This window comes from Microtus oregoni, unplaced genomic scaffold (assembly GCF_018167655.1).
Source record: "Microtus oregoni isolate MIOR12 unplaced genomic scaffold, Mior012 000005F_ref0000423, whole genome shotgun sequence".
Classification (NCBI taxonomy): domain Eukaryota; kingdom Metazoa; phylum Chordata; class Mammalia; order Rodentia; family Cricetidae; genus Microtus; species Microtus oregoni.
The window spans coordinates 18,893,747-18,919,773 of NW_024543064.1; the positions used below are offsets into that span (position 1 = coordinate 18,893,747).

At 52.2% G+C, this 26,027-nt stretch overlaps 2 protein-coding genes and 1 non-coding gene across 4 annotated transcripts; all 3 read left to right on the forward strand.

The window, feature by feature from the left end:
- Positions 1-826: 826 nt before the first annotated feature.
- Positions 827-12,973, forward strand: Cnksr1 (connector enhancer of kinase suppressor of Ras 1). 2 transcript variants are annotated; one of them, XM_041652033.1, is made up of 22 exons: positions 827-1,031; positions 3,793-3,950; positions 4,041-4,222; positions 4,908-4,992; positions 5,402-5,443; positions 5,520-5,624; positions 6,550-6,609; positions 6,725-6,787; positions 7,041-7,139; positions 7,218-7,279; positions 7,751-7,824; positions 7,949-8,055; positions 8,134-8,164; positions 8,293-8,349; positions 8,594-8,766; positions 10,270-10,343; positions 10,503-10,574; positions 11,263-11,336; positions 11,479-11,540; positions 11,665-11,749; positions 11,834-12,015; positions 12,340-12,973. In XM_041652033.1, exons 1-22 carry the CDS (start codon positions 839-841, stop codon positions 12,613-12,615), a joined length of 2,316 nt encoding a protein of 771 aa, XP_041507967.1. In that variant the 5' UTR covers positions 827-838; the 3' UTR covers positions 12,616-12,973. The 2 variants fall into 2 exon arrangements, with proteins under 2 accessions (XP_041507967.1, XP_041507968.1); XM_041652034.1 differs by lacking the exon at positions 8,293-8,349 and having other exon boundaries at positions 828-1,031.
- LOC121448951 lies at positions 2,706-2,818 on the forward strand. Its single transcript, XR_005974420.1, has one exon. It is a non-coding gene; the product is annotated as a small nucleolar RNA SNORA44 (small nucleolar RNA).
- A 718-nt stretch (positions 12,974-13,691) lies between the features above and the next one.
- Positions 13,692-25,281, forward strand: Catsper4 (cation channel sperm associated 4). Its single transcript, XM_041652840.1, has 11 exons — positions 13,692-13,739; positions 13,826-13,903; positions 14,277-14,420; positions 17,151-17,252; positions 19,447-19,544; positions 19,724-19,844; positions 20,048-20,181; positions 22,307-22,481; positions 23,887-24,098; positions 24,571-24,736; positions 25,231-25,281. The coding sequence occupies exons 1-11, from the start codon at positions 13,692-13,694 to the stop codon at positions 25,279-25,281; spliced, it is 1,329 nt and encodes a 442-aa protein (XP_041508774.1).
- Positions 25,282-26,027: the final 746 nt, after the last annotated feature.

The window sequence follows — 26,027 nt, forward strand, 5'->3', positions numbered from 1 at the left end:
GAGGCAGGAGGCAGCTCCCGTGACTGCAAATGTCTCTCCAGGTGAACGGCTGGCGTGTTTCCTCTTCATCTGTTACCAATAAAGGCTGTTTGTGCCCTAAAATAAATAATAACTAAATTAATGTAAAGTTTTACACTGAGAAAGGGTTTCTAGTTCTCAACAGACTGTCAAGGGGTCACAAGAAGAGGGGGCAGAGGCCCTCTCTGAAGACTGTTATTTACTTAGTTTTCATTTCTGCTGTTTCATTTTTGTTTTTGGAAGGGCTCTCTCAGTAGTCCAGGCCAGAGCCCGGAGGTTACTAACCGGAGTCACCGTGACCAGGTCTCCAAACATGTAAAGCCATTTCCTCCGATATTCACAAATGTCGCATGAAGCAAGGACAGTGCCCTGAAACTGAGCACCGGGTCAGCTGTCAGCGCAACAACTCCGGATAGCAATAACAAGAGGTATCCGGGGACCGCCGAGTCGGGGATGAGGCCACCCATGAGCTTCGGTTCTGCACCAACCACTCACCAGGTTCTCTTGTTGTTGTTTTGCTTTAGGTGCTGAGAGGTCAGAATCCCGGGCTGGGAGATGGGGCCAGTTTTTGTTTGTTTTGTTGTTTTAGACAAAGTCTCCCTACGCAGCCCTGGCTAGCCTGGAATTCGGGCTGTGTAGACCCGGCTAACGTCAAACTCACAGGGATCCTCCTGGTGAGGCTAGTTTCGAGATGAATCTCCTGTCAGTTCCGGACTGCCCGAGTCACACCCCCGTGGCGTCAACCCCGGAGCCCGCTGGCGTAGCTGCCAAAGTCCTAGGATGCCAAAGGGGCAGGGCAGGAGGAAGACAGACGGGGCCAATGGCAGTCCAGCGCCTCACCTGGGTGGCCACGTGGGTCCAGGTATGCGGCGGCCCCGCCCTGGCCCAGCCCGGCAGACTCCGGACTCCGTCTTGGAGCGGAAATTCCTGCAGGGGCTGGACGCCGCGGGCGGAGCTCAGCATGGAGCCCGTGGACGCCTGGACCCCTGGGAAGGTGGCAGCTTGGCTGAGAGGTTGGTGAGCTGGGGGCAGGGGTGGGCTTGAAGGGAATAGTGTGGTGTCCTTTGAACAGAAAGTAGGGAGGGGGAGAAGGGGAAAGAACCTGCCGAGTCTGTTAGTCAACAGGTATTTATAGACGGTCTGCCATGTACCAGTGTACCAGGCTCCCCTGAACAGGCACCGTGCTGGTAGACATAGGCCAGGCCACACCAGAGGCCCTAAGACGCAGGAAAGGGTCTTTCCACATCTTTATATGGCTTTGTATGTTCAAGCGCCTGCCAGGGTGGCGACGGGCAGGTGCAGTAATAGGCAAAACAGGGTGGCCCTGGTGGCCCACGCCCCCTTTATCTCCGTCATCTTCCCTGTGCCCCAGGGCCCTGCCAGCTTTTTATTAAGCCCATTTTTCGGAAGTGCAAACAGGTACAGGGCCAGGAAGTGATTTGTTCAGTCTTGGAACAGGGCCGGCCCTGGTGTCGCTTCTCTCCTCAACCTGAGGCTGGCAGTGAGAGAAGCAGAAACCCCAGCTATTCCGAAGGGGGGGGGATGAACACAGCCCCACCCTGGGGTTGCCGGCAGAGGGAAGATCACTCCCTAGGCGATCAAGAGACACAAACACAGGCAGACTCAGAACTGGGGGCCTTCTGTGACCGCAGCAGGGAGTGGGGAGGCTGCTCATTGCTTTCACAGGGGCAGCTGTGAGCAGCCCAGCCGAGCTGCTGTGAGCAGCCCAGCCGAGCTGCAGTCACGCTCCCAGGCTGGGGCCCAGGCCAGCGCCGCCACTCAGCAGGTGTGTGAGCACAGGTCTCAGTTTCTCTACCATGAAACTAGACAAGATGTGACCATGCTGGTGTGACTGGCATGTGTCACTCAGTGTTGGTGTCTCCTGGGAGACCTTTAACATGGGGAGGAAGTTGTCCAAATAACCCTGGCTGAGTGAGCTGCCAGTCAGGACTCTTACTGTCACAGGACGACCGAGAAACACCAGATGGCGACACACATTCCCCAGGGACAGTCTAGCCTGGTGAGGTGGGAGGCGTGAGCAAGCCACTGTCTCTCCTTCCATCAGGTCTCCCATTGTGTATCAGGGATGATGCATAGTTTCCGCCTTCTAGAAACGTGAAGATCAATGTGCCGATACGTGTAGTGATATTTTGCTTGTAATATCTGACTCTGGGTTTTCATTAGTAATACCAGTTAGAATTTGTGCTACAAATATGGGTGAAGTTCTTTTTTATTTATTAATTTTTGAAGCAGGGTTTGTTTCTCTGTGTAACAGCACTGGCTGTCCTGGAACTCACTCTGTAGGCCACACTGGCCTCGAATTCAGCGATCCCCTTGTCTGTCTCTGCATTCCAAGTGCTGGGATTAAAGGCACGCACCACCACACTTGACTCAGGGTAAAGTTCTTGAAACACCGCCTCACACAAAGTCAGGTCTCAGTGGACAGCCTGGCAATAGTGTGATGGCACCCATCAGTCGTCTAAAACACAGGGTTAGAAGGCAGGTGCTTTCATTGTTCCCATTTTATTTATTTTTAATTTTTTTCCCCCGAGACAAGGTTTCTCTGTAGCTTTGGAGCCTGTCCTGGAACTAGCTCTTGTAGACCAGGCTGGTCTCGAACTCACAGAGATCCACCTGCCTCTGCCTCCCAAGTGCTGGGATTAAAGGCGTGGACCACCACCGGCCGGCTTTATTTTTAAATTTTTACTTCCTCTTCAACTGCATGCCAGAGTAACTGGAGAGACTTTGACAGCCCAGACCAGCACAGTGCCTGCAGCTGCCATTCAACTTTCCTATATATGTTGAAAATAATAAATAAAATTTTTTTGTTTTTTTTTTTATGCAGGCAGGTTTTTTTTAAAGATAGATTTATTTATTTATTTTGTATGCACTGTTCTGCCTGCATTCCAGAAAAGGGCACCAGATCTCATTACAGATGGTTGTGAGCCACCATGTGCTTGCTGGGAATTGAACTCAGGTCCTATAGGAAGAGCAGTCAGTGCTCTTAACCTCTGAGCCATCTCTCCAGCCCCAATAAATAAATTTTTATTTCCTTAATGTATATGAATATTTTGCCTGCATGTATGTGTGCGCTTACAAATGGTTATGGGCTACCACCATGTGGGTGCTGGAAACTGAGCCAGGGCCCTTTGCAAGAACAGGAAGTGCTCTTAACCACTGAGTCATCTCTCCTGTTTTTGTTTTGTTTTGTTGCTTTTTGGAGATAGGGTTTCTCTGTAGCTTTGGAGCCTGTTCTGGAACTCACTCTGTAGACCAGGCTGGTCTCAAACTCACAGAGATCCACCTGCCTCTTCCTGCCTCTGCCTCCCCAGTGCTGGGATTAAAGGGCCTGCGCCACCACCACCCGGCTGCACAGGACTCTCTTAAGTGTTAGCTCTCACTCAGCTCTCCCTGCCTCCGGGGGATGGGGGTCCTGGGAAACAAGCTCAGGTCCTCAGCAAGAGCAGCGTGTTTAGTTCTCAACCACTGGAGCATCACGCTCTCCTCTTTTGTTTGTTTTATTTTTTGGTAACTGGATTGCAAGGTGTTTGAGCATGAATTTGGTAGATGGCAATGCCAGCAGGTTGGACACACTTGCTAGAGTGGCTGCTGTAGACCATTGTCAACTCAGTAGCATCAACTGCGAGATGGGACAGAAGCCAGCCCGGGTCTCAGGGTTGTCATTAGCCACAGGTAGGAGGGGAAGAGCTCTGATGTAATGGAACCTCAGAGTGGTAATGACACTTGTTTCTCCACGCTGACCCCTTGCTCCAGGCCTTGATGATGCTCTGCAGGACTATCCCTTCGAGGACTGGCAGCTGCCTGGAAAGTACCTGCTGCAGCTTTGTCCCCAAAGCCTTGAGGCTCTGACTGTGTGGCCTTTGGGCCACCAGGAGCTCATTCTAGATGGGGTGGAACAACTCCGGGCCCTGGTGAGTAAGGTTGTAGCATCCACCAGTCTAGGGGTTTGCCCACGTGGGCTGGCTGTTGAGGGGGCAGTAAGATGCTCGTTTTTGATGCAGGGCTCCAAGCTACCTACAGAGAACCTGCAGAGCCTGGCTCAGGGGCTGCTAGAAAGGACCCAGGCCTTCCAGAGCTTGGTCCAAGGCCGGTTGGGAAACTACCCTGAGACTCCCTCTGATGTCCTCACAGCTGCTGTGGAGCTGGTGCGGGAAGCCCAGGCCCTCCTCTCCTGGCTCAACAGGTATTAGGGATGGGCTGACTTCTGACCCTTCTCATCCTGGGGCCTGGGACTGAAAAACAGTACTTATCTCTGGATCAGCTGTCAGAGCAAGCCCAAGAGTGTGCAGGGACACTGGGCCACCTTGCTTCCCGCCCCACCCTGGAGCTTGTCGTCCCAATGGTTTTATCAGCAGTTGAGTTTTTGTTTGCATGTTTGACATTTGTGTGTATGGGGTGTTTGGGGGGTTGCACAGGAGTGTATGCAAAGGTCAGAGCATCCCTTGTAAGAGTTAGTTTTCGACTTCCTCCGTGTGAGTCCCGGGTATTGAACTCAGGTACTCAGACCCTCACCACTGTAGGCAAGCACCTTAGGGATAAACAATCTCCCTGGTCCCTCAACAGCTCTTGGGATAGAGAGCTTCCCCTCTGCGGGCAGTTGTCTGTCCTACATGTCCTACCTCAAGTATCACCTCCTCAGGGACGCCTGTGTCACCCTTACATTTGTAATACTCAGAACAGTTGAAGTTAAGTCATTAATAATAGAACTGTCTGTTTGATGGCCGTCTCCCTGGTGCCAACAACAGGGCCTGGCACACACGGGACAAAAAAGTCCTGTGCTGAGCCCAGCGCACTGAGGTAGGAGTTGTCTCCACTTCTCAGGTGAGGAATTATTTCCAACACAGTGTCTTAATTGTCTTTCCTGTCAGGTACCTCTTCTCGCAGTTAAATGACTTCTCTGCTTGCCAAGACATTGGTGTGTTGTGCCGGGAGCTGGGCCAGGTCTTGCAGGAGGTAGGAGGACAGGGGCCACTCCAGGTCCCAGAGCTTTTTATAACCTGTGAATCAGACCAAGATTAGGTGTGAGAGCTGGGGGTGGGGAGAGCAAGCACAGGAAAAGGCCTGCCTCTGGGAATGGGGTAATAGGCAATGGGGTGGGTCGTGGGATGTCTCTGGCAGAAGTTCAGGTGACATTTGGGAAGGGTGGCAGGAGAGGACGTGGGTAGTAATTGAGTCAAGTGTCACGTTGGAGAAAGGAAACCTTGGCGTTAAACACTGAGACCATTCTAGTTCTGCCAAGGAGACCAGTTAGAGAAAGCAAGTGAGGAACATCAAAGGCCCTTCTCAGCCTCTCCCCATGTCCTCAGGAGAAAATGGCCCCCATTGCTATCTAAAAGGGGGCTCCTGTACTCTCTGTTTTCAGGACTGCCCAGAGGCTGAGAAGGAAAGCAGCATCCTAAGGATTGTAAGTCTCAGGGCTGGGTGGGGAGGCCTAGGATATGGACTCGGACTCAGCCAGACAACCTGCCCTCCTCCCCCAGTGCAGTCACGTGGCCGGGATCTGCCACAACATCCTGAGCTGCAGCCCAGAGGAGCTGCTGGAGCAGAGGGCTGTGCTGGAGCAGGTGCAGCTGGATGACCCTTCAGTGAGTTGACTCTCACCTTCTCCTGCAGCCACCCACAGCCTTGACTGAGCCCTGAAGTATGGTCCGGGAGTCCCAGCATCTTGTATTGCTAAGTCTGTTGTGTACAGGTGTTTAATTGAGGGCCCAGAGGACCTACCTGGAGTCTCACCTTTGCTGGGCACCTTTCCCAAGCCAGAGGGGCTATTTAGCGTGGCCTGGGTGACATCCCAGCCCTGACAAGGTTCTGGAGCAGATTAATAGAGATGGGAGGGAACGCTTACACTTTAAACTTGACCAGTTAAGAAAACCAGAGTTAGGGCTGGAGAGATGGCTCAACTGTTCAGAGCACCGGCCGCTCTTCCAGAGGACCCAGATTCAATTCCCAGCACCTACTTGGCAGCTCACAACTGTCTGTAACTCCAGTTCCAGGGGATCTGACACCTTCATACCAAATGCATATAAAATAAAGTTAAATAAATATTAGGGCTGGAGCCATAGCTAAGCGGTTAGGAGCACTGACTGCTCTTCCGGAGGACCCGGGTTCAATTCCCAGCACCTACAGAGCAGCTAAGATGTGACATTCTCACACAGACATACGTGAACACCAATGCACATCAAATAAAAATAAATTATTAAAAAAACAAAGGAAACCAGAGTTGCTCCCCCTGCCCCCCAACCCCATGTCATCCCCCATTCTCCCTTCAGGAAAAGTTCTGAGACTCTGTTACCTCAGAAATCAGAGACACAGCTTTCCTGTGGCCTTCTGGGTTTGTGTGTGTCTGTGTGTGTGTGTCGCCAACGAGCCCAAAGTTACACAGCAGTTACAATCCCATCTTGAGGCTCTGTACCCATTCTGTCTACCTTAGAGTCCTGGTGCCCAGGGTGAGGTCCTGCCCATTGGCTCTGCTCAACCCTGGTTTTCTTGACTTAGTTCCTATCTCTACAGGATCTAGAAATCCATACCACCAGCAACTGCCTACACTTCGTGTCCCAAGTAGGTGCCCAGGTAAGAGCCCCACCACTTTCACCACCCGTGCCTACCCTGAATTCTCAGCTGCAAGCCATGCCAACTTCAGGTCCAGGAAAGCCCCATTCTCTGGCCCCATTTCTCCTCACTCTAGGCTCCCGCCAGCTCCCAGATCCTGCCAGGAGATGAGATTGTCCAGATCAATGAGCAGGTGGTGGTGAGTGAGGGAGGGGGCAAGGTGGTGCGGATGAGTGCTGAGGAGGCTCGTGGGGGGCAACAGGAACATCGCCTGAGGGGTTTGCCCCTTGTGAAGACCAGGGTTGTGGGAGCTGCCTTGCTTGACATGCGCCAACACAGGAAGGTCTCAGGGTGACCCCTGGCCTTTCCTCAGTTAAAGAGGCTCCTGGTGGCTCCCTCAAGGAAGAGTTGCTGGGCAGTTTAGAACCTCACTCAGTGTCCCTGTCCCCCAGGTGGGCTGGTCCCACAAGAACGTGATGGAGCTGCTGAGGGAGCCAGGAAGGGTCAGCCTGGTGCTGAAGAAGATCCCAGTGCCCGAGACCCCTTCTCAGGTACCTGCCCCCCACCCCTCCTGCCTGCTTTCTCACTCCCGTGGGCAGCTCTGTCACTTTGTTTTTGATTGTTCCCAGACGCCCCTGGACTCCCCTCACCTGCCAAGCCAGTCCCTGCCTCTGACCCCACTATCTCCCAGGTAACAACCTCTGTCTACTGGGTGTGTCTGGTGTTTTTTTTTTGGGGGGGGGTGTTTTTTTTTTTTTTTAAAAAAAAAGCTTAATGTGTACTACTTCTTTAAAAAAAAAACTTTATTTTGTGTGAGTTGGTGTGAAGGTATCAGATCCCCTGGAACTGGAGTTCAGACAGTTATGAGCTGCCATGGGGGTGCTGGGAATTGAACCCAGGGTCTCTAAAAGAGCAGTCAGTGTCCTTAACCTCTGAGCCATCTCTCTGGCCCTTGTTTTGGTTTTTGAGACAGGGTGTCTCTGTGTAGCTCTGGCCGTCCTGGAACTTACTTTGTAGATCAGGCTGGTCTCAAAGTCACAGAGATCCACCTGCCTCTGCCCCCCAAATGCTATGATTAAAGGAGTGAGTAGTCGGGCCTGACTTCTGGGTATTCTTGAAGCAGGGACCATAGGCTCATCTCCTGTCCTCTTGTTTTCCGCAGGGTTCCGTCCGAAGGTCTCTTTGCCTTCAACCTGTCTGCAGATGGAAGTCCTGGAACGAGCGCTGCCTGGACAGGTAGTTTCCCAGAGCCAGCAGGTGGCACACGCCCTGGAAAAGGCATCTCCATGCTGACTTTCCCAACCACAGGCCTGGGCCCTGAGCTCATGGATTTCCCTTCTCTCTCTTCCCTGCCTGATAGACTCTGCCTCCCTTGACACTGAGTCCCTGCCCACGCCCCCTCCAGCCCCAGGCACTGTTTCAGAAATAACAGCAGAGTCTCCGGAGACATCTGGACACTCTGACCAGGTAAACTCAAGGACTCAGCAAGGAGGGCCATGGGCTCTGGCTCTAGAACCTTTTCTAAGCTCTTTGTGGTCTTTGCAGAGTTCCACCCTTGGTCGGAAGAAATCAAAAGGTATGAGCGCCCCTGACTGGGCGGGGTCTTAGAAATCTTTACAGGGCTGGGCGGGGCCCCTCAATGCACACACATGCTTCCGACACAACAGTCTTTTCTGGAACCATGGACCCCTGCTTCTCGCCTAGGCCTCTTGCTAGCTCTGAGACTGAGAAAGTACCCTCTGATCGTCAGCTTTATCTCAGGTGGTGTGTGGGTGTGCATGTGTTTGTGTACGTGTGTGCGTGCATGTGCGTGTCCCAGAGCTTCCCAGAGCACTCTTCCACTACGCTGTATGTCCAGCCTCTCTAGTCACTCCACCTGAGGCCATTTGTGACATTGTGAGTGCAGAATGAGTTCAGACAGTTCTACTGGGGATTCCCATGGGGGCAAGTAGACTGAGTGAGGGATGCTTGCTGGGCCCTCAGCATGCTCTGCTCTGTCGGGCAGGTATGGCCACAAGGTTGAGCCGCCGGCGGGTATCCTGCCGGGAGCTGGGCCTGCCGGACTGTGACGGATGGCTTCTTCTACGCAAGGTACCCGGTGGCTTTATGGGCCCACGCTGGCGCCGCTGCTGGTTTGTACTCAAAGGACACAACCTCTACTGGTACCGCCAACCCCAGGTGAGACCCCATGAACACTTGCATAGGTACCACGATAAATTCTTATCTGTTTGACGCAGGGAAGCACCATACCTAGCCCTAGGCCTTAGTATTTCCATTTGTAAAGTGGGGTGGCTTGGTAGAGATATGAGTTCATCCGTGTGTAAGAGAAGGTTGTAGGGGAACTGGAAAGCTGGCTCGGCAGTCGAAGCACTGGCTACTCTTGCAGAGGACTGGTGTGTAGTTCCCAGCCCGCACGTGGTAACTCACAGCTGTCTCTTTTTTTTTTTTTTTTTTTTTTTTTGATTTTTCGAGACAGGGTTTCTCCGTAGCTTTTGGTTCCTGTCCTGGAACTAGCTCTTGTAGACCAGGCTGCCCTCGAACTCACAGAGATCCACCTGCCTCTGCCTCTGCCTCCCGAGTGCTGGGATTATTCACAGCTGTCTCTTATCCCAGTTCTGGGAGATTCAGTGCCCCTTCTGACTTCTGTGGGCACCAGGCACACATGTGTGCACAGACACGCATCAGTCTTGGCTACATAGCAAATTTCAGGCCAGCCCAAACAACAGAGTGAGACTCATGTCTCAGAAGAAAAGAGCCAGTGAGATTGCTTGTCACCAAACCTGATGGCCTGAGTGTAATACCCATAACTCACATAGTCTGGCAAGTTGTCCTCTGATCTCCATGTGTCTCGGGGCAAGGGTGGGTGCGCACACATGCATGCACACACGCACACACACATGCACACGCACACACACGCGCGCACACACACACACGTACACACACGCGCACACACACACGCGCACACACACACGCGCACACACACACGCACACGCACACACACACGCGTACACGCACACGCACGCACACACACGCACACACAATAGATAAATGTAAGCCATTTTTTTAAAGTGTAGGGAAAATCATTTTTATTCTCCTTACCTCCCTTTTCTTCTGATATTCTATCCAACTTAGTGATGGGCCGCTTAATCACTTATTCACTCAGTAGACATCCAGGTGCCTGCCTACTGGACCCAGCTCTGAGTTAGAGCCTTGGGGGTACAGAGGAGATTTGGATAGTCCCTGCCAGTCTTGTAACTTAGAGGCTCATGGGGGAAAAGGACAATGGGCCATCTGCTAGGATGAAGAGACTTCCAGGCAACGTGTGGGAGCCCAGAGAGGTGTCTGATCTAGTCCAGGGAGTCCAGAAGCTTCTTTGGAAAGCTGTGTTTGAATGTTTGTCAGGGGAACGGGGGAAGGAAAACCAGGAAGGGAAGAGACTTAGGACACAAAGCAGCTCCTGGGAGAGGATCTGTCTGAGCAAGTTCCTCCCCTTTGGCTATCTTTCTAGTACCTTTGCTCTCCTTTCCCTGCTCAGAGGTGCCCCTTGGCCACACCTCCTGCCCTGAGCTCTAGAAACCCAGACAGGTAACTAGGGAGCTTGAGGGCTCAGTGGCTCCATGGTGACCTGAGGCCCCACGCTGACCTGGGACTCAGTGCTGACCTTCTTGTTGTGACCCCCAGGATGAAAAGGCTGAAGGGCTTATCAACGTCTCCAACTACAGTCTGGAGAGTGGACAGGACCAGAAGAAAAAATAGTTAAGTCTTGAGATGCGATGGGATGGGGAGAAAAAGGGAGAGGAAGGGTGGGGTAGGGTGGACATGTGGCAGGTGGCTGGGATTCCTGATCCAACTCTCGCTGGGTTCTGAATGGGCATGCCCAGAGGAGGCTGTGACTTGCTTTTGCTTGCCGGCAGTGTGTTCCTGCTGACCCATGACGTGTACAAGCCCTTCGTCTTTGCTGCTGAGACCCTGTCTGATCTGAGCATGTGAGTATTACTTCCCCTTCCCTATTCCCATGAGGTCCCCAGCCTCCACATGCTCAAAAGCTGGGCTCAGGAGACTGGACTCAAACTGCAGCTCTCAGAAAGCCTCAGTTTCGTCATCTGCAGAATGGGCAAAGGAGAATTTCAACCTAAGTTGCTCTATGAGGGTCAGATCTGTGGATCTGGGACATGGTGGTTCACCCCTTTAATTCTAGCACTTAGGAAGCTAAGGCAGGAAGATTGCAAGTGTGAGACCAGCCTGGGCTACATAGTGAGTTTCAGGTCAACCAGAGCAATATAATAAGACACTGCCAGGCGGTGGTGGCACACGCCTTTAATCCCAGCACTCAGGAGGCAGAGGCAGAGGCAGGTGGATCTCTGTGAGTTCGAGGCTAGCCTAGTCTAAAGAGCGAGTTCCAGGACAGGGTCCAAAGCTACACAGAGAAACCCTGTCTCAAAAAACAACAACAACAAAAAAAAAAAGGAAGAAAGAAAGAAAAAAGAACCTGGAAGAGAACAGAGGATAGAGTCCAGTATAGAGCGTATCCTGCTTCCTTACACTCAGACTCCAGTACCGTTCAAAAAAGTTCGGGAAAAATGTTAAAAACTGTAGGTAAAGGGTGAAAAGCTCAGAGGTAAGTGGGCTGCAGTGAATGGGAACTCCACAACCCGCATGCTCCTTCCTCTACAGGTGGGTACGTCATCTCATTACCTGCATTTCCAAGTACCAGACTCCAGGCCAGGCAGCCTCTGCCAGGGAAGAAGGTGAGCATCACAGCGTGGGAGAAGGGGCCCAGACATCACTGAGTTCCTGCCTTTCCCAGGCTGGGTGCTGGAGTTCGAATCCCCTGGCCCACTCCCTGGCCTCCCTAAAGCCACCATGTGGTTCTCCGACTCCCCACTGTAGATTGCTACAGCGAGACAGAAGCCGAAGACCCGGACGAGGAGGCTGGGTCCCGCTCCGCTTCGGTGAGTAGTGTCGCTTCACACGAGGACATAGGGGCTGGGCAGCAGGATGTGTGTGTGGGGGGGCTCTGGGCAGCAGGATGTGGGGGGCTCCGGCTCATCCTTGCTCTCCTTTGCCCTGACGCAGCCTAGCCTGGCTCCAGCTTGGAGTGACCCATCACCCACGGTTTCACCGTCGCAGAGTCCGAGGACATCCATTGGCTCTTCAGCAGGTGCTGCGCGGGGAGAAGGGCACTGGGCTGCGTAGATGTCCCGAATATGTTCACGTGTTCTCATCCTGCATCCCGCTCCCACAGACAGCAGTGACAGGGTGCTGGAAGGAATGGTTCAGGGACTGAGGCAGGGGGGTGTGTCCCTCCTGGGGCAGCCACAGCCCCTGACTCATGAGCAGTGGCGGAGCTCTTTCATGCGGCGCAACCGTGACCCTCATCTCAATGAGCGAGCGCATCGCGTGCGGGCACTACAGAGCACCCTCAAGGTGAGCTGGGAGCACTGGGCATGGGCAAGGATGAAGCTCTGGGTTTCTGGCCCTGGTGTCTGGTTCCCAGCTCCACTGTGAGCTCCAGACGGTAGACTGAAGGCTCGAAGCCCTGGCTTTCTGATTCTGGGGTCCAGTTCTGGGCTTCATACTCCATTTGAGGCTTAAGGGTTTCCTGAACCAAGTTCTAGAAGGTTCCGTATAGAGACTAGATACTAACCCAGGCTCTTGGGCTGGGGTACCCTGGTGCTGAGCACAGGACATGAAGTTAGTTCTGGGTTCTGTCCCTCCTGAGGTGAATTTTGCCATCTATTCTCACTTCAGGCAAAGCTGCAGGAACTGCGGGCCCTGGAGGAAGTGCTGGATGACCCTGAGCTCACGGGAGCAAAGTTCCGTCAGTGGAAGGAACGGAATCAGGAGCTGTACTCAGAGGGCCTGAGCACCTGGGGAGGGATACGGGCCCAGAACAGTTCCTCAGCCCCAACCTCTGACTCCAGAGGTCAGTCCCCACAGCCCTTGCCTGCTGCCTCTGACCCCGAGGAGTCCTCTCAGCTTTTTCCTTTGACCTCGGAGAACAGCCTCCAACCTCCTGACCTCTGACCCTGGCTAGGGCCTGGCTCCTGACTGATGACCCTGAGGGCTAGTCATCCCCAGCCTCTGACATGTCTAAGACAGCATGCCCAAGGGGTCTGTGTGAGGCTGGAAGTAGTGCTGGTCCTTGGCATTACTCCCAGACCAATCCCCCTACCCTGGGCTTCCACAGTTTCTGCTCATGTGTCCCCTGGAGTGGAGGGAACATGGCCTTCCTCTCTGTGCTGTAGAGATTCCCTAACCCATCCTCAGATCTGGGATATACCTGCCTCCCGGGTCCTCCGGAAGGGTTTCCCAGGCCACATCTGGGTGGGCATTTATTTCACATGAGAGATGCTTTTCTACCAAATAAAGTTGATTTCTCCACCATGAACCCTGTGTCTTTGCTGTGAATTGGGAATCTGCACATACCTCCCTCCACACACACACAGGGGTGAAGAGCTGTCCCGCTCGCTCCCCCCCCCACACACACAGGGGTGAAGAGCTGTCCTGCTCACCCCCCCCACCCCACACACAGGGGTGAAGAGCTGTCCCGCTTGAGTGAACACTTTCCGTCACAGGGTGGGTGACAAGCTCCCTGTGTAGCTCATTACCCTGAGTGTCCACTCAAGGCTCCTGTGACAGGGTGCTGGGCTCTGTGGTCATTCGTCCCTTTGCTCATCTCACCTTAGTCCTGGGAGGTCAGACCTGCTCCCCTGTTCTAGCCCCAGGGAGGGACACTCTTCTTCATAGATAAGTAAACTTACCTTTCTTGAAGGACCGGGTGGGCAGCTGTGGGGCAGGTGGCTGAAGGCAAAGAGTCCTGGGCATCTCTTCTTCACTCAGCCCCACCTCTAGTCCCTGGATCCAGAAAGGGGACCTCTGTTCACTGTATTCAAATGACACGGGAGTGCGACCTACTCCCCTGCCCAGCCTCTAACCTCTGACCCTATCCTGAAGCCAGTGGCTTTTTTTTTTTAATCCGGTTGGAATGTCTTGCTGGAACACAGAAGGGTATAAGGTAACAGCTGCCTTTGTGACCTCACTTCAACGGAGAGAGCCTGCCTGCAGCAAATCTTCACTGGAGAGAAGGGGACAGAGCAAAGATGTCTGAAAATCAAAAATCGTGGCTGCAGCGGCCCGAAACCAGCAGGGTAAAATACTTGGACACTACGGTGGAGAGGCTCTGGGTTGGGCAGGGGCAGTGACCACACTAAAGGCCTGCTTCTGTCCCCTGTAGAAAAACAACACCTATACACTCATGGGCCGTCATGAGGAGCAAGTACTCATCAGCCGCAGGGACATCATGGACAAGAAGGTAAGGGCAGGAGGAAGGTAGGGACAGGCTGGGCTGAGACTTAAGTGACCCCCATAGTTCCCTTCTGCGGTCCTCTGCCCTTTAAATGTCCTGAGGACCTTCGTTAGGAGCTAATGCCTGCTGAAATGACTCCTTACAGGGACCCCTCTGTTGTGATAGCCACTCACCAGCAGATAATCCAGGACCCCCAAAGGTCCCCAACAGCAACTCTCTTTTGATGATATTTGTTATGACTTCTTTCCTGGCAACAATAGCACCTTCTAAGGCAGACCCCCAGGTGGACCCCCATTCCCAGGGAACAGGGAGTAAATCATCCAGGCAAAGGTCACCTGTGGTGACGCCTGCCTGAAGCAAGGTCTCTGTTCCCTCCCAGGATGCCTTGGACATACAGGAGTTCATCACTACCTTGTTTGTCAAGCACTTGCTTCGACATCCCGCCTTCCAGCTGCTGCTGGCCATGCTGCTAGTGACCAACGCTGTGACCATTGCTATCCGTACCAACTCTTACCTCGGTCAGGTGGGCTGCTGGCCTGATCTCTACCCCTACTGGCTCTGACCTGGGACAAGGTGCTTCCTTTCCAGGCCCTTGACTCCTGATGGTTGGATTGGATGTTCTTCGGGACTCGGGTCCCCAAACAGGCCTAGTGCAGCAAACCTTTCACCCTAATGTTCAGGAGGCAGAGGCAGCCCGATCTCTGTGAGTTAGCAGCCAGCTTTGTCCGTGTAGCAGGTTCCCGGCTAAGCAGACTGCACAGTGCGATTACGTTCAAATAAGTAAAATCATAAAAAAGACAGTCTCCATGGACCTTCATGGGATCTGCAAGTCAAGAAAGACTTTTTGGGCTAGAGAAATGTCTCAGTGGCTAAGAGCACTTGTTGCTCTTCCAGGGGACCTGAGCTTGGTTATCTGAGTATGGATTTCCAGAACCCGAATAAAAGCTGGATGCCACAGTCTGATGTAGGTGAGAAGAGCCTTGTAGCTAGCACAGTGAGGACCCTGGAGATCCATGCACCAGCCATTGTTTGGTTATAAATGCAAACGGCCCAGCATTCTGATAGTGAACTTGAGCTGGGGAGACAAAAGGAAAGAAGGGGGGGGGTAGAAAACAGAGGGAGCAGCATTATAGTTTTTTCTTTCATTTTGCACGTGTATATGTGTGTGTGTGTGTGTGCTCGCGTGCATGCATGTGTGTGTTTGTATGCATGTGTACATGTACCATTGCAAGAATGTGAAGGTCGAAGGATGACTTCCAGGAACCAACTCTCTCCTTCCACTGTGGGACCCAACTAAGGTGGCCAGGCTTGATGACGAGCACCTCTACCCACTGAGCCACCTTGCCAGTCCCCGAGGACCATTTTGTAAAGTGTTAAAACAAGATCTTATTATGGGTCTCAGTCAAAAATGCTGGAACTGGGGCTGAGAGTGTAGTTCAGTTGGTAAATCAGAAATTCAACATCACCCTTGGCTACATAGTTTAGAGCCAGCCTGGGCTACATGAGGTTGCCTCAAAGAATATAGTAGAACAAGAAAAATAAGCAAAGCCTGAGACCCTAGAGTGGAGTTTGTGACTGAAGATCAGAGCCTAGAAGGCTGTAGGTGCAGCTCGCCGGCCGTAGTGAGTGTGGACAGCAGAAGGCCCACATACAGAACAGGGAATCTTTTGGCTACTGGGATACAGAAAGAGAAAGAGGCAAGATAAATGGTTTCCCGGGGTGGACTCCATGGACTGAAAGGGGGGTCACAGCTATAAGGAAGCTGAGAGAGCAAGATTGAGGTTGAGGAAGAGTGAACTTGGTCTCGGACAGAGCGTAATTACCAATCTGCCAACCCGTGCACCCAGGGTGCATGTCCTGGATCTACAGAGGGAGGACGCCTCTGACCTGACCCAGAGAACTTGGAATGCTGCATCCACAGGGGTGGTTGGGACCAGGCTAGCAGAGAAGTTCTCTAGGGTTTGGGGTCCTGAAACTCCTGGGGGGGGGGTGAATTTTTATGTTTTTGTTGTTGTTGTTGTTTTGTTTTTTTGTTTTCTTCAGTTCCAGAGTCTGTTTAGCCCTTCCTCCACCCCCTTTCCCAAATAGCCTACTCTAGAGGCTGGGGTGAAGGCCCTCTGTGTGCTTCTGGGCTCCTAACTCCCCATCTGGGAGATGCGACAGAAAATGACAGAACAGTCACATGACCCAGCACGTGACTGCACTTAGCACTGCCTGGTATATGTGCAGAAAGTAGTTCCTAAAGAAACCCATAGAGATGCTAAGGTGTAAGAGTAACAGGGGTGGGCTGGAGAGATGGCTCAGTGGTTAAGAGCACTGACTGCTCTTCCAGAGGTCGAGAGTTCAATTCCCAGCAACCACATGGTGGCTCACAACCATCTGTAATGAGATCTGGCGCCCTCTTCTGGCATGTGGGCATGCATGGAGGCAGAATGTTGTATACATAATAAATAAATAAATCTTAAAAAAAAAAAAAAAAAAAAAAAAAAAGAGTAACAGGGGTACTCCCCACACCCTCTCTCTAGTCCCCCACACCCTCTCTCTAGTCCCCCACACCCTCTCCTCAGCCCCCACACCCTCTCTCCAGCCCCCCCACCCTCTCCTCAGCCCTCTGCACCCTCTCCTCAGTCCCCTGCACCCTCTCTCCAGCCCCCTGCACCCTCTCTCCAGCCTCCTGCACCCTCTCTCCAGCCTCCTGCACCCTCTCTCCAGCCCCCACACCCTCTCCTCAGCCCCCACCCTCTCTCCTCAGCCCCCACACCCTCTCCTCAGCCCACACACCCTCTCCTCAGCCCCCACACCCTCTCTCCAGCCCCCCCCACCCTCTCTCCAGCCCCCTGCACCCTCTCTCCAGCCCCCACACCCTCTCCTCAGCCCCCACACCCTCTCCTCAGCCCCCACACCCTCTCCTCAGCCCCCACACCCTCTCTCCAGCCCCCACACCCTCTCCTCAGCCCCCACCCTCTCTCCTCAGCCCCCACACCCTCTCCTCAGCCCCCACACCCTCTCTCCAGCCCCCACACCCTCTCCTCAGCCCCCACACCCTCTCCTCAGCCCCCACACCCTCTCTCCAGCCCCCCCCACCCTCTCCTCAGCCCCCACACCCTCTCTCCAGCCCCCCACACCCTCTCCTCAGCCCCCACACCCTCTCCTCAGCCCCCACACCCTCTCCTCAGCCCCCACACCCTCTCTCCAGCATGGCGCAGATTCTGCTCACTGATTCCTCTGTCCCTCTCTTTCTCTTTCCTGGCAGAAACACTATGAGCTGTTCTCAATCATAGATGACATCGTGCTGACCATCCTTATGTGTGAGGTTCTTCTGGGCTGGGTCAATGGCTTCTGGGTTTTCTGGAAGGTAAGGTCCCTGGAATTCCTGTCAATATACCCTCACCTCATCCCTCCTTGGGGTCTGCAGGCACATCAAGTCTTTGTTCTGAAAAATAAAGGGTTTGTATGGAGAGAGAGTGTATCAGTGCAAGGGGCCTTGTGGGGGAGATTTCAGAGAGATCTGTGATTAGGCGGAACATATGTTGTCCAGGAAGTGCCCCTTCTATGTGTTTGAACCCCTGCTCTTGCCTCCCCAGCTCTCTCTACTCACACGAACCCTGGTTTCTGTCTTTGGGGAAATGGAGTCAAGGAACTGAGAGTATCTATCTTAATTCACATGGTTCTGGATCAGAACTCCATTATCTTTTAATGTAATGTAGTAATTTGTTATGTTTTATTTGGTGTGTGTGTTGGGGGGAAGAACTTGTTTGGTTGGTTGGCTTGGTTTTTCCAGACAGGGTTTCTCTGTGTAGCCCTGGCTGTCCTGGAAATTAGTTCTGTAGGGCAGGCTGGCCTTGAACTCACAGAGATCCGATTGCCTCTGCCCCCCCCCCCCCCCGCCCCAAGTGCTGGAATTAAAGGCATGCACTGCCACCACCCCCCAGCTTGTATTTTAAGTTTTATAGGCTCTGTAGTACTCACCTCAGGTAGCAAGAAGCACAGCCAGCACACAGATGGGTGGGAGTGGCAGCATTCCAGCACAGCTCCCCATCCCCTGTGTGTTGATGAAGTGTTTGTTGTTTGTGGGTCTTACTAAGTTGCCCAGGCTGACCCCAAACTCCTGACCTCTAGTGATCCTCCTGTCTCAGCCTCTCAGTGATCAGCTCTAGTCCAGTAAGATTCCACTTGCCCAGGCACAATCTGGAGGCTGAGGTAGAAGGATACCTGGCCTAGATCGTGGAACACCATCTCCTGAAGACAGACAAAACCCTTCACGTGTGGACCCTGCAGTTTGAGTTTTATGTAATATTCACATTTCCCCTCTGATCCTCCCTCTTCCCTTGCTTTCAAATCACACACTGACTCTCTTCAGGAGGTCTCTCCCAGGCTGGGCTTTTGCTGCTCTGTGTCTCCTTCCTAGGTTCTAGAAATTCTCTCTGGCAGAGTTAAAGAGTGTTCTCTATCCACCTCCCTCAAAAGAGTCTATGAACCCAGTATGACAAAAGCTGTATCCCCAGAACTTGTGACACCCCCATCTGCACCACCTCCATCTCCTGAGTGACTGGGATGACAGGCCTTGACTCCCCAGAGAGGCAGCCTTGTAACTCCCCGTGTGTGTGGTCTGTGGCATAGACTCAGTGAGGTGAGTAAGACTTGAATTGATTTGATTGCCTCCCAAGGTGAAGAGCATCTTCCATAAAAACAGAGCTTTCCTTTTGAACGTTTACCTCAGTCACACGTTGAACAGAATGCTTTAGAAAACCACGTGGAGTCCTGGATCGGATCCAGTGCGATCCCTCGCCCTCTTGCCTTCACTCACCTCTGTAGTAATCCTCTAGCCCCCGTTTATCCTCTCAGCTGCTGCTTTGTAATCCTAGGCACAGAGGCATGTATTTTTAGCACTCCCTTTTCTGACTGTAGCCTACTATAAACAATGCTTGGCTCTTAGCTGGTACTTACGGGATCCTGGTAATCTTTCTATATTTGTGCATCATGAATGGGCTGTAGCTTATGCTACTGGTCTCTTGTTGCTCGGTCTGTTAGTTGTTTTTCACTTCTTTTGTATTTATATATTTATGACTTAGTTTTGAGACAGGGTATCACTGTGTAACTCTAGCTGGCCTGGAACTCCCTCTGTAGACCAGGCTAGCCCAAACTCACAAAGCTCTCATTAAGTCTGCCTCCAGAGTGCTGCGACCAAAGACATGTACCACCAGGCCTAGCTACTTTAATGTTATTAATTATAGTGTTTGTCACACTTTACACTGAGGCAGGAACATCCAGGAGTTCTCAAGTCACCTAACTAGACAGATCAAGTCATTGGCTAAAGGGCTACCTTTGGATGTATGGGGGCGTCTTCACTGTGCGTCTCTGAGAAGGACTGTTTTCATAGGTATAGGACTGTGGTTATGTGTTTACAGCATGTTGGGGGTGACAGCCAGGAGATGGCAGCTGGCTAGCTTTGTTCTCAGAGGAACATCGAGTCTCCCATTGTGGCAAGCAGACAGGGTGCTCCCATGGGCTGGGCTTGACAGACCCTTTTGGGCTGCTCCCCCTTGCAGGATGGCTGGAATATCCTCAACTTCATAATTGTCTTTATATTGTTCATGGGATTCTTCATAAAACAACTTGATATAATTGCCGTCACCTACACTCTCAGGTGAGTTGGGAGCCCTGAAGGTAAGAGGGGTATCTATCCTGACCACAGGAGTGAGTAAGGCAGTCACTACCATCTGGGGCTCAGCTCTGCCTCTTTGGGAAGTTGGTGGAAGGGAGGTAACAAGGAGGAGAAGGGGTCTGGGAAGGGTCAAGGGGCACCCCTGAGAGGCTCTACCACAGGGCACTTCGGCTGCTACATGTGTGCATGGCAGTGGAGCCCCTAGCCAAGATCATCAGGGTCATCCTGCAGTCGGTGCCAGACTTGGCCAACGTTGTGGCCCTCATCCTCTTCTTCATGCTGGTCAGTGTCTCCCAGGCCCCAGCCTATCTCCTTCCCCGAACAGAACCTGCAGGGCAGTGGGTGGGGATGGATGCCTCGAAGAGCAAGGGGCTTGGGTTGGAGTCCTTGTGGATCCCTGGGAGCATTTATTGGCATTCCTTTGCGCATCTTGTCAAGCTCCAAGGTCACTGGGTGAGTTAGGTGGGTTGTGGTCTCTTTGGCAGGTATTCTCTGTGTTTGGAGTCACACTCTTCGGTTCGTTCGTGCCCAAGCACTTCCAGAACATGGGGGTTGCACTGTACACCCTCTTTATCTGCATCACCCAGGATGGCTGGCTGGACATCTACAGTGACTTCCAGTGAGTACAGGTGGGGTTCTGGGGTTTCCTCCCCTTCTGGCTAGGGCAGGTGAGGGAAACTGTGAGAGGGGTCCCTGGGTCTTGGAGGAAACTGGCCTCACAGGAAGTGACTACCCAAGAAAATCACGATACTTGAACCTTATTTCCACAGAAGCTTCACACAGTCACAGGGTCGCCTGACCCTGTTCAGGGAGCACAAGGCATAGCTGTGTGGCTCGGCCTTGGGCCAGGGAGCAGGTCTGTGGTTGTGCCTGTGGTTACTCGGTGGCCCCCAGCTCACACTAGAGCACAACCAACCACCTAGAGGCCTGGGAAGTTGGGGTTCAATCCGCTCATTCTCAGACCTGCTCCCAAAGGCCACTATTGTGTTCTGTTCTTCGCTTCTTATCTGTCAAGTTCAAGTCCGATTTCATTCCATTCCACTCCCCTTTGTGAAGTAAAAGCCAAGTAGGTCAAGGGTTTCTTCAGTCATAGGGAGTGGAGAGCCTAGCGTTCAGGAAGCCGAGGTAGAAGAATCAGGAGTTCAAGTTCAGTACAGCCAACCTGGGCTGTGATAAGACCCTGTCTCAAAGAAGAAAAAAGGGGAAGGGTGGGAGGAAAGGCACCTGGGAGTGGAGCTTAGTCGGTAGAGTGTTTACCTAGCCTGGGTTCAATCCCCCAAACCACACAAACCAAGATTGGTGACATTCACCTATACCGCACAGTTTGAGGCCAGCCTGAGCTAATTTGAGAACTAATCAAAAAAAAAAAAAAGCTGATATGTTGGCATACATTTTTAATCCCAGCATTCAGGAGGCAGAGGCAGGAGGATCTCTGTGAGAACTCAGTCAGCCCGGTCTATATAGCCAATTTCAGACCAACCAGACTTACATGGTAAGACCTGGTCTCAAAAAAACACAAAAACTAAAAAAAAAACAACAAATCCCAAAACACAAAAACTAAAACCAAGCCAAACTAAAACCAGCAAAAGGTGGGGGTGTTAGGGCCCAGAGCATGGTTGGTTGCTTGGTGGAAGATGTCTTTAATCTCAACACTGAGGAGACAGAGGCAGTCTAATCCCTGAGGCCAGCCTGACCTACGTGGACTGCACCGTGAAGTGGCACTGGGCTTATGAGTCCTTTCCCCTGCACCAGCCCTGTGACATTAGACAAACTATTCCACTGTGGGGCTCAAGCTTGAAGTGATCTTCCTGCCTTAGTTGGCTAAGTGCTGAGCTGACTGAGCCACCAAGACTGGCTTGTTTATTTATTTGTATCTTGTAGTTCTGGATCTTAAGCCTGCTAAGCAAGCCTTCTCCTACAGAGCTATAGCTCCAAACTCTAGCTTTTAAAAGTTGGAGGAGCTGGGCGGTGGTGGCACAGGCCTTTAATCCCAGCACTCAGGAGGCAGAGGCAGGTGGATCTCTGTGAGTTCAAGACCAGCCTGGTCTACAAGAGCTAGTTCCAGGACAGGCTCCAAAGCAACACAGAGAAACCCTGTCTCTAAAAGCAAAACAAAAACAAACACACACACACACAAAAATAAGTTGGAGGGGTTGATTTACTTTTGTTTTGAAGTGGAGTCTAGTATAGCCCAGGATAGCCTTGAATGTCTTCCCAAATGATCACAGTCATACACCACCCCCTGGTTTATGCTGTACTGGGGCCTTGTGCACCCGGGGCAAACACTACCAACTAAGTTTCACTCCTAGTTTTGTTTTTTGGGTTTTTTTTTGTTTGTTTGTTTTTGAGACAGGAACTCAGGTAGCCCAGGCTAGCTCTGAACTCCTGATCTCCTATTTTTACTTCCTGAGTGCTGGGATTCCAATCTTCAGTTTACGAATTCATAATTAGAGACTCCAGGGCAATATTGACTACCTCATAGAGTGCCGTGAGGGTCAGTCTAGAAGCTTCTATAGCGCTCTTCTGTTTATAGCATATGTAAGCATAGCCTGTGCTTTATAATGCTGACACACCAATCTCCTGGTAGGGCTGGTTTGAGTGTTGGCTCTGCTGCCTAGCAGGCCTCAGTCAAAGAGCTGCTTCTGCAGCCAGCAGGAGTGGGAAATAGTCCCTTGTCTTAGAGATGAGAAAACTGAGGCTTAAAGGGCTAGGGAAATGACCGAGCTCCTGACTGCCACCCGCAGGACGGACGAGAAGGAGATTGCCATGGAAGTCGGAGGTGCCATCTACTTTGCCATCTTCATCACCATTGGCGCTTTCATTGGCCTCAACTTGTTTGTGGTTGTCGTGACCACAAATCTGGAACAGATGATGAAGATAGGAGAGGAGGGGCAACAGCGTCAGATAACTTTTAGCGAGGTGCATGGGATGGGGAGGACAGGAGGGAGGAGAATGTATGCATGAGTGACTTGTGTACGTGTGTGTTTGCACACTCGAGTGCACGGAGAAAGCCAGATCCAAAACCTGGAGGCCAGACCTCCACCTCTGTGATGTCCACTCAGTGGCTGAAGCTCCTGGGGACTGGATATGGGTTCCTAGATGTGCCATGGTAATTCAGAGTTGAGCGATGGGGTGGCATGAGGGCATTCACCCAATGGGATTCAGAAGTTCTTCCCTATGATAGGAATGATAATAGCACTCGCTCGCCAGGACCCTCATGAGATATAGGATCTGATGAGTGCTTGCAAGTAAGAGCTCAAGAAATGAACTGGAGATCGGGCTCAGTGGTTAAGAGCACTGATTGCTCCTGCAGAGGTCTTGGGGTCAAGTCCCAACATCCACATGGCCACTCACAACTGTTTGTGACTCCATCCAGTTCCAGGGCATTCATGGCCATAGCCACCCTCTGGTCTTCACAGGCATTGGATGTACACGGTGCCCTTACTGACATACATGCAGGATGTACATGGTGCCCTTACTGACATACATGCAGGATGTACATGGTGCCCTTACTGACATACATGCAGGATGTACATGGTGCCCTTACTGACATACATGCAGGCAAAACATTCACATATTGGCTAGGTGTGGCGGTGCATGCCTTTAACCCCTGAAGTCAGCTTGGTCTTCAGAGCGAGTTCAAGCCACGCTACAGAGAAACCCCATCTTGAAAAGCAAAACAAAGCTGGGCGGTGGTAGCCCACACCTTTAATCCCAGCACTCAGGAGGCAGAGGCAGAGGCAGAGGCAGGTGGATCTTTGTGAGTTTGAGCCAGCCTGGTTTACAGAGCTAGTTCTATAGTACAGCCAGGGCTACACAGAGAAACCCTTTCTCGAAAAACCGAAGGGGGGGAAAAAGCAAAATGAGGGTGGGGGACTGAGGGAGAAGGGAGAGGAGGAAGAGGGAAGGAAGGAAAAGAAAAAAAAATGAACTTAATAAATGTTAGCTCCTCAGTGTTCACTTGGTAGAACTTGCTTTTAAAAGGTGCAGAATGGAGCGGAGCACTTTGGAAAGGTCAGAGAGCCAGGATCATCATCACCCAGAGTAGGGAGGGCTTTAAAGGTTTGTTGGGGCAAGAATTTCCAAAGGGATCTGAGAGGGGCTTATGTCCCACTTGAAACTGAGTCATCACATCCAGGAAGGGAAGCTAAGATTAACTGGAGCTGAGGACCGGACCCAGTGTAGAGTAGCTAGCCTGGCTTGCTGGAGGCACAGATAAAATAAGGTAAAATGTTATAATACCAAAAGGGTTAAAGGGGCATGACTCAGCCTCCTTGAAGTCACGTGGCCCTGAGCTGCCTACCGTCTCCATCACTGTCCTCAGACAGGTACAGATGAAGAAGACTTTGCTGACGACCTGCCTTTGGTGCATTGTACAGAGGCCCGCAAGGAGGCTTCTGGTCACCCCCAGGAGCCGATGGTTGGGGGTCCCCTGTGCAACCTCACGGAAAAGACCTGCGATAATTTCTGCCTGGTGCTTGAAGCCATACAGGAGAACCTGATGGAGTACAAAGAGATCCGGGAGGAGCTCAACACGTAGGGAGGGTACTGGGGAGTCAGCTGGGCCTAGCCTCAGACAGGCCCATTTTCTTTTTTCTTTTATTAATATTTATTTATTATGTATACAATGTTCTGTCTGTGTATATGCCTGAAGGTCAGAAGAGGGCACCAGATCTCATTCCAGATGGTTGTGAGCCACCATGTGGTTGCTGGGAATTGAACTCAGGACCTTTGGAAGAGCAGGCAATGCTCTTAACCGCTGAGCCATCTCTCCAGCCCTCAGGCCCATTTTCTAAGTAACTTGCCCAAAGTTCAAGCTTCCCTGCTCAGGAGCTGGTGTCCTGACCTTTCGGGTCGTGCCTTTTCTCCCAGGAGGTCCCTGCATGGCCTGGGTTTCCCTTAGGGATGCGGCAGAAGCAGTGAGGGAGGAGGGAAGACGAAAGAGGGTGCGCATCAGGGAAGAAACGGAAGGGCTTCGGGGAGGAACACAAAGTCTCTTCTACCCCAGGATCGTGGAGGAGGTGGGCTCCATCCGTTACAACCAGGAGCAGGAACAGGAGTTGTTGCAGAGGCACGCCTCCAAAACCCTGTCCCTCCACAGCGAGTCCTCCCTAGACATGCGTGAGGTGGCTACCCAGCAAGACTTGATCTCTGCTCTGGTCAGCAGGGAAAAGGTGCGCATTCCCTTCCCTACCTAATCAACTCCTCCCCTCCCCCGCCTCCACCCGCAACACCCCGACAGGCACCACAGTCAAGATTTCCTTCCTTTTCCTGTTGACCCTCTAAAGTCCCCCCTCATCTCACTGGCACCCATTGGTCAAGTCGAGTCAGAGAGGCCCTGCTTCCTCCCATCAGGAGCCATCTCCCTCCCTCTTCCCCTTCCCCAGCACCTACAGACCTATCTATTTCTTAGAGCGGCTTTCTTGGAAACAGGCCCGTAGTCCCACATTGGAAAAAGGACCCCTATCAACCCATCTAGGGTGCATATGAGCGCCTCTTATCTCATGGGAATGGAGTCTTGGGAATGCCTGGGCTCCTCAGTTCAGAGTGGGTTCTAGGCATGCCAGAGTTACCCAGCAGGGGCAGCTAGCTGTTGAGGCAGGAGGAGGAAGGGGCAGTCTGTCCCGTCCAGGTAAGTGAAATGACAAGAAGACCTTTTGGTTTGCAGGTTCATGAGTCTAGCTCAAATGTGCTTAGCAAACACAAGTTCAGCCTGTGAGAAGGCAGCATGGGAGCCAAGCGGCCTGCACACACACGGGATCAGCTGCTGTATCTTCCTGTATCCCTGACTGGAGCCCATCGCTCTCCCTTCCACCTGGGTGGCAGAGGCTATGGGGCTGGGACGGTGGCAGCATCTGCAGGGCTTATGCCTGTGAGCCTGAGGTCTGGAGGAGTCAGGACAAAGGATTCTGGGCGAGAATGGAAGCCCCACAGCAGGAATGAGCACCCCACAGCAGGGATGAGCGCAGAAAGGGGTAGCCAGGCGGTGACCTAAAGATGACTATCCCTGACATCTGCTCCATATGGAGCTGGATGAGGCCTGAGCAGACCCAAGCATTGAAAAGAACCAGGCCAGTAAGGCTGTATGCACCAAAAATAAAATTTCATGTTATAATCAATTATTCTGACTGGCTGTTCTCAACCTGTTTTGCATCCTTCCCTTTGGTTTCCTAGATATGAAAGATTGTGCTTCCTAAAAGCCTGTTTGCATGGGGTGCGGTCGCTCACACCTTATTCCATTCCCAGCACTTGGGAAGTTGAGGCAGGAGGACTAAGAATTCAAGGTCATCCTCAGCTACTCAGCCAGTAGAAGACCAGCCTGAGCTACTGGAGATCTAGTTTCAAACAAAACAAAGCAAACAAAGCAAACCAAACACTCGTTAGTGCTGAATGTGGTGATGAAGCCCTCAATCCCAGCACCTGAGAGACTGGGATAGGAGGACTCAGGAGACTCAGGGGCTAGCC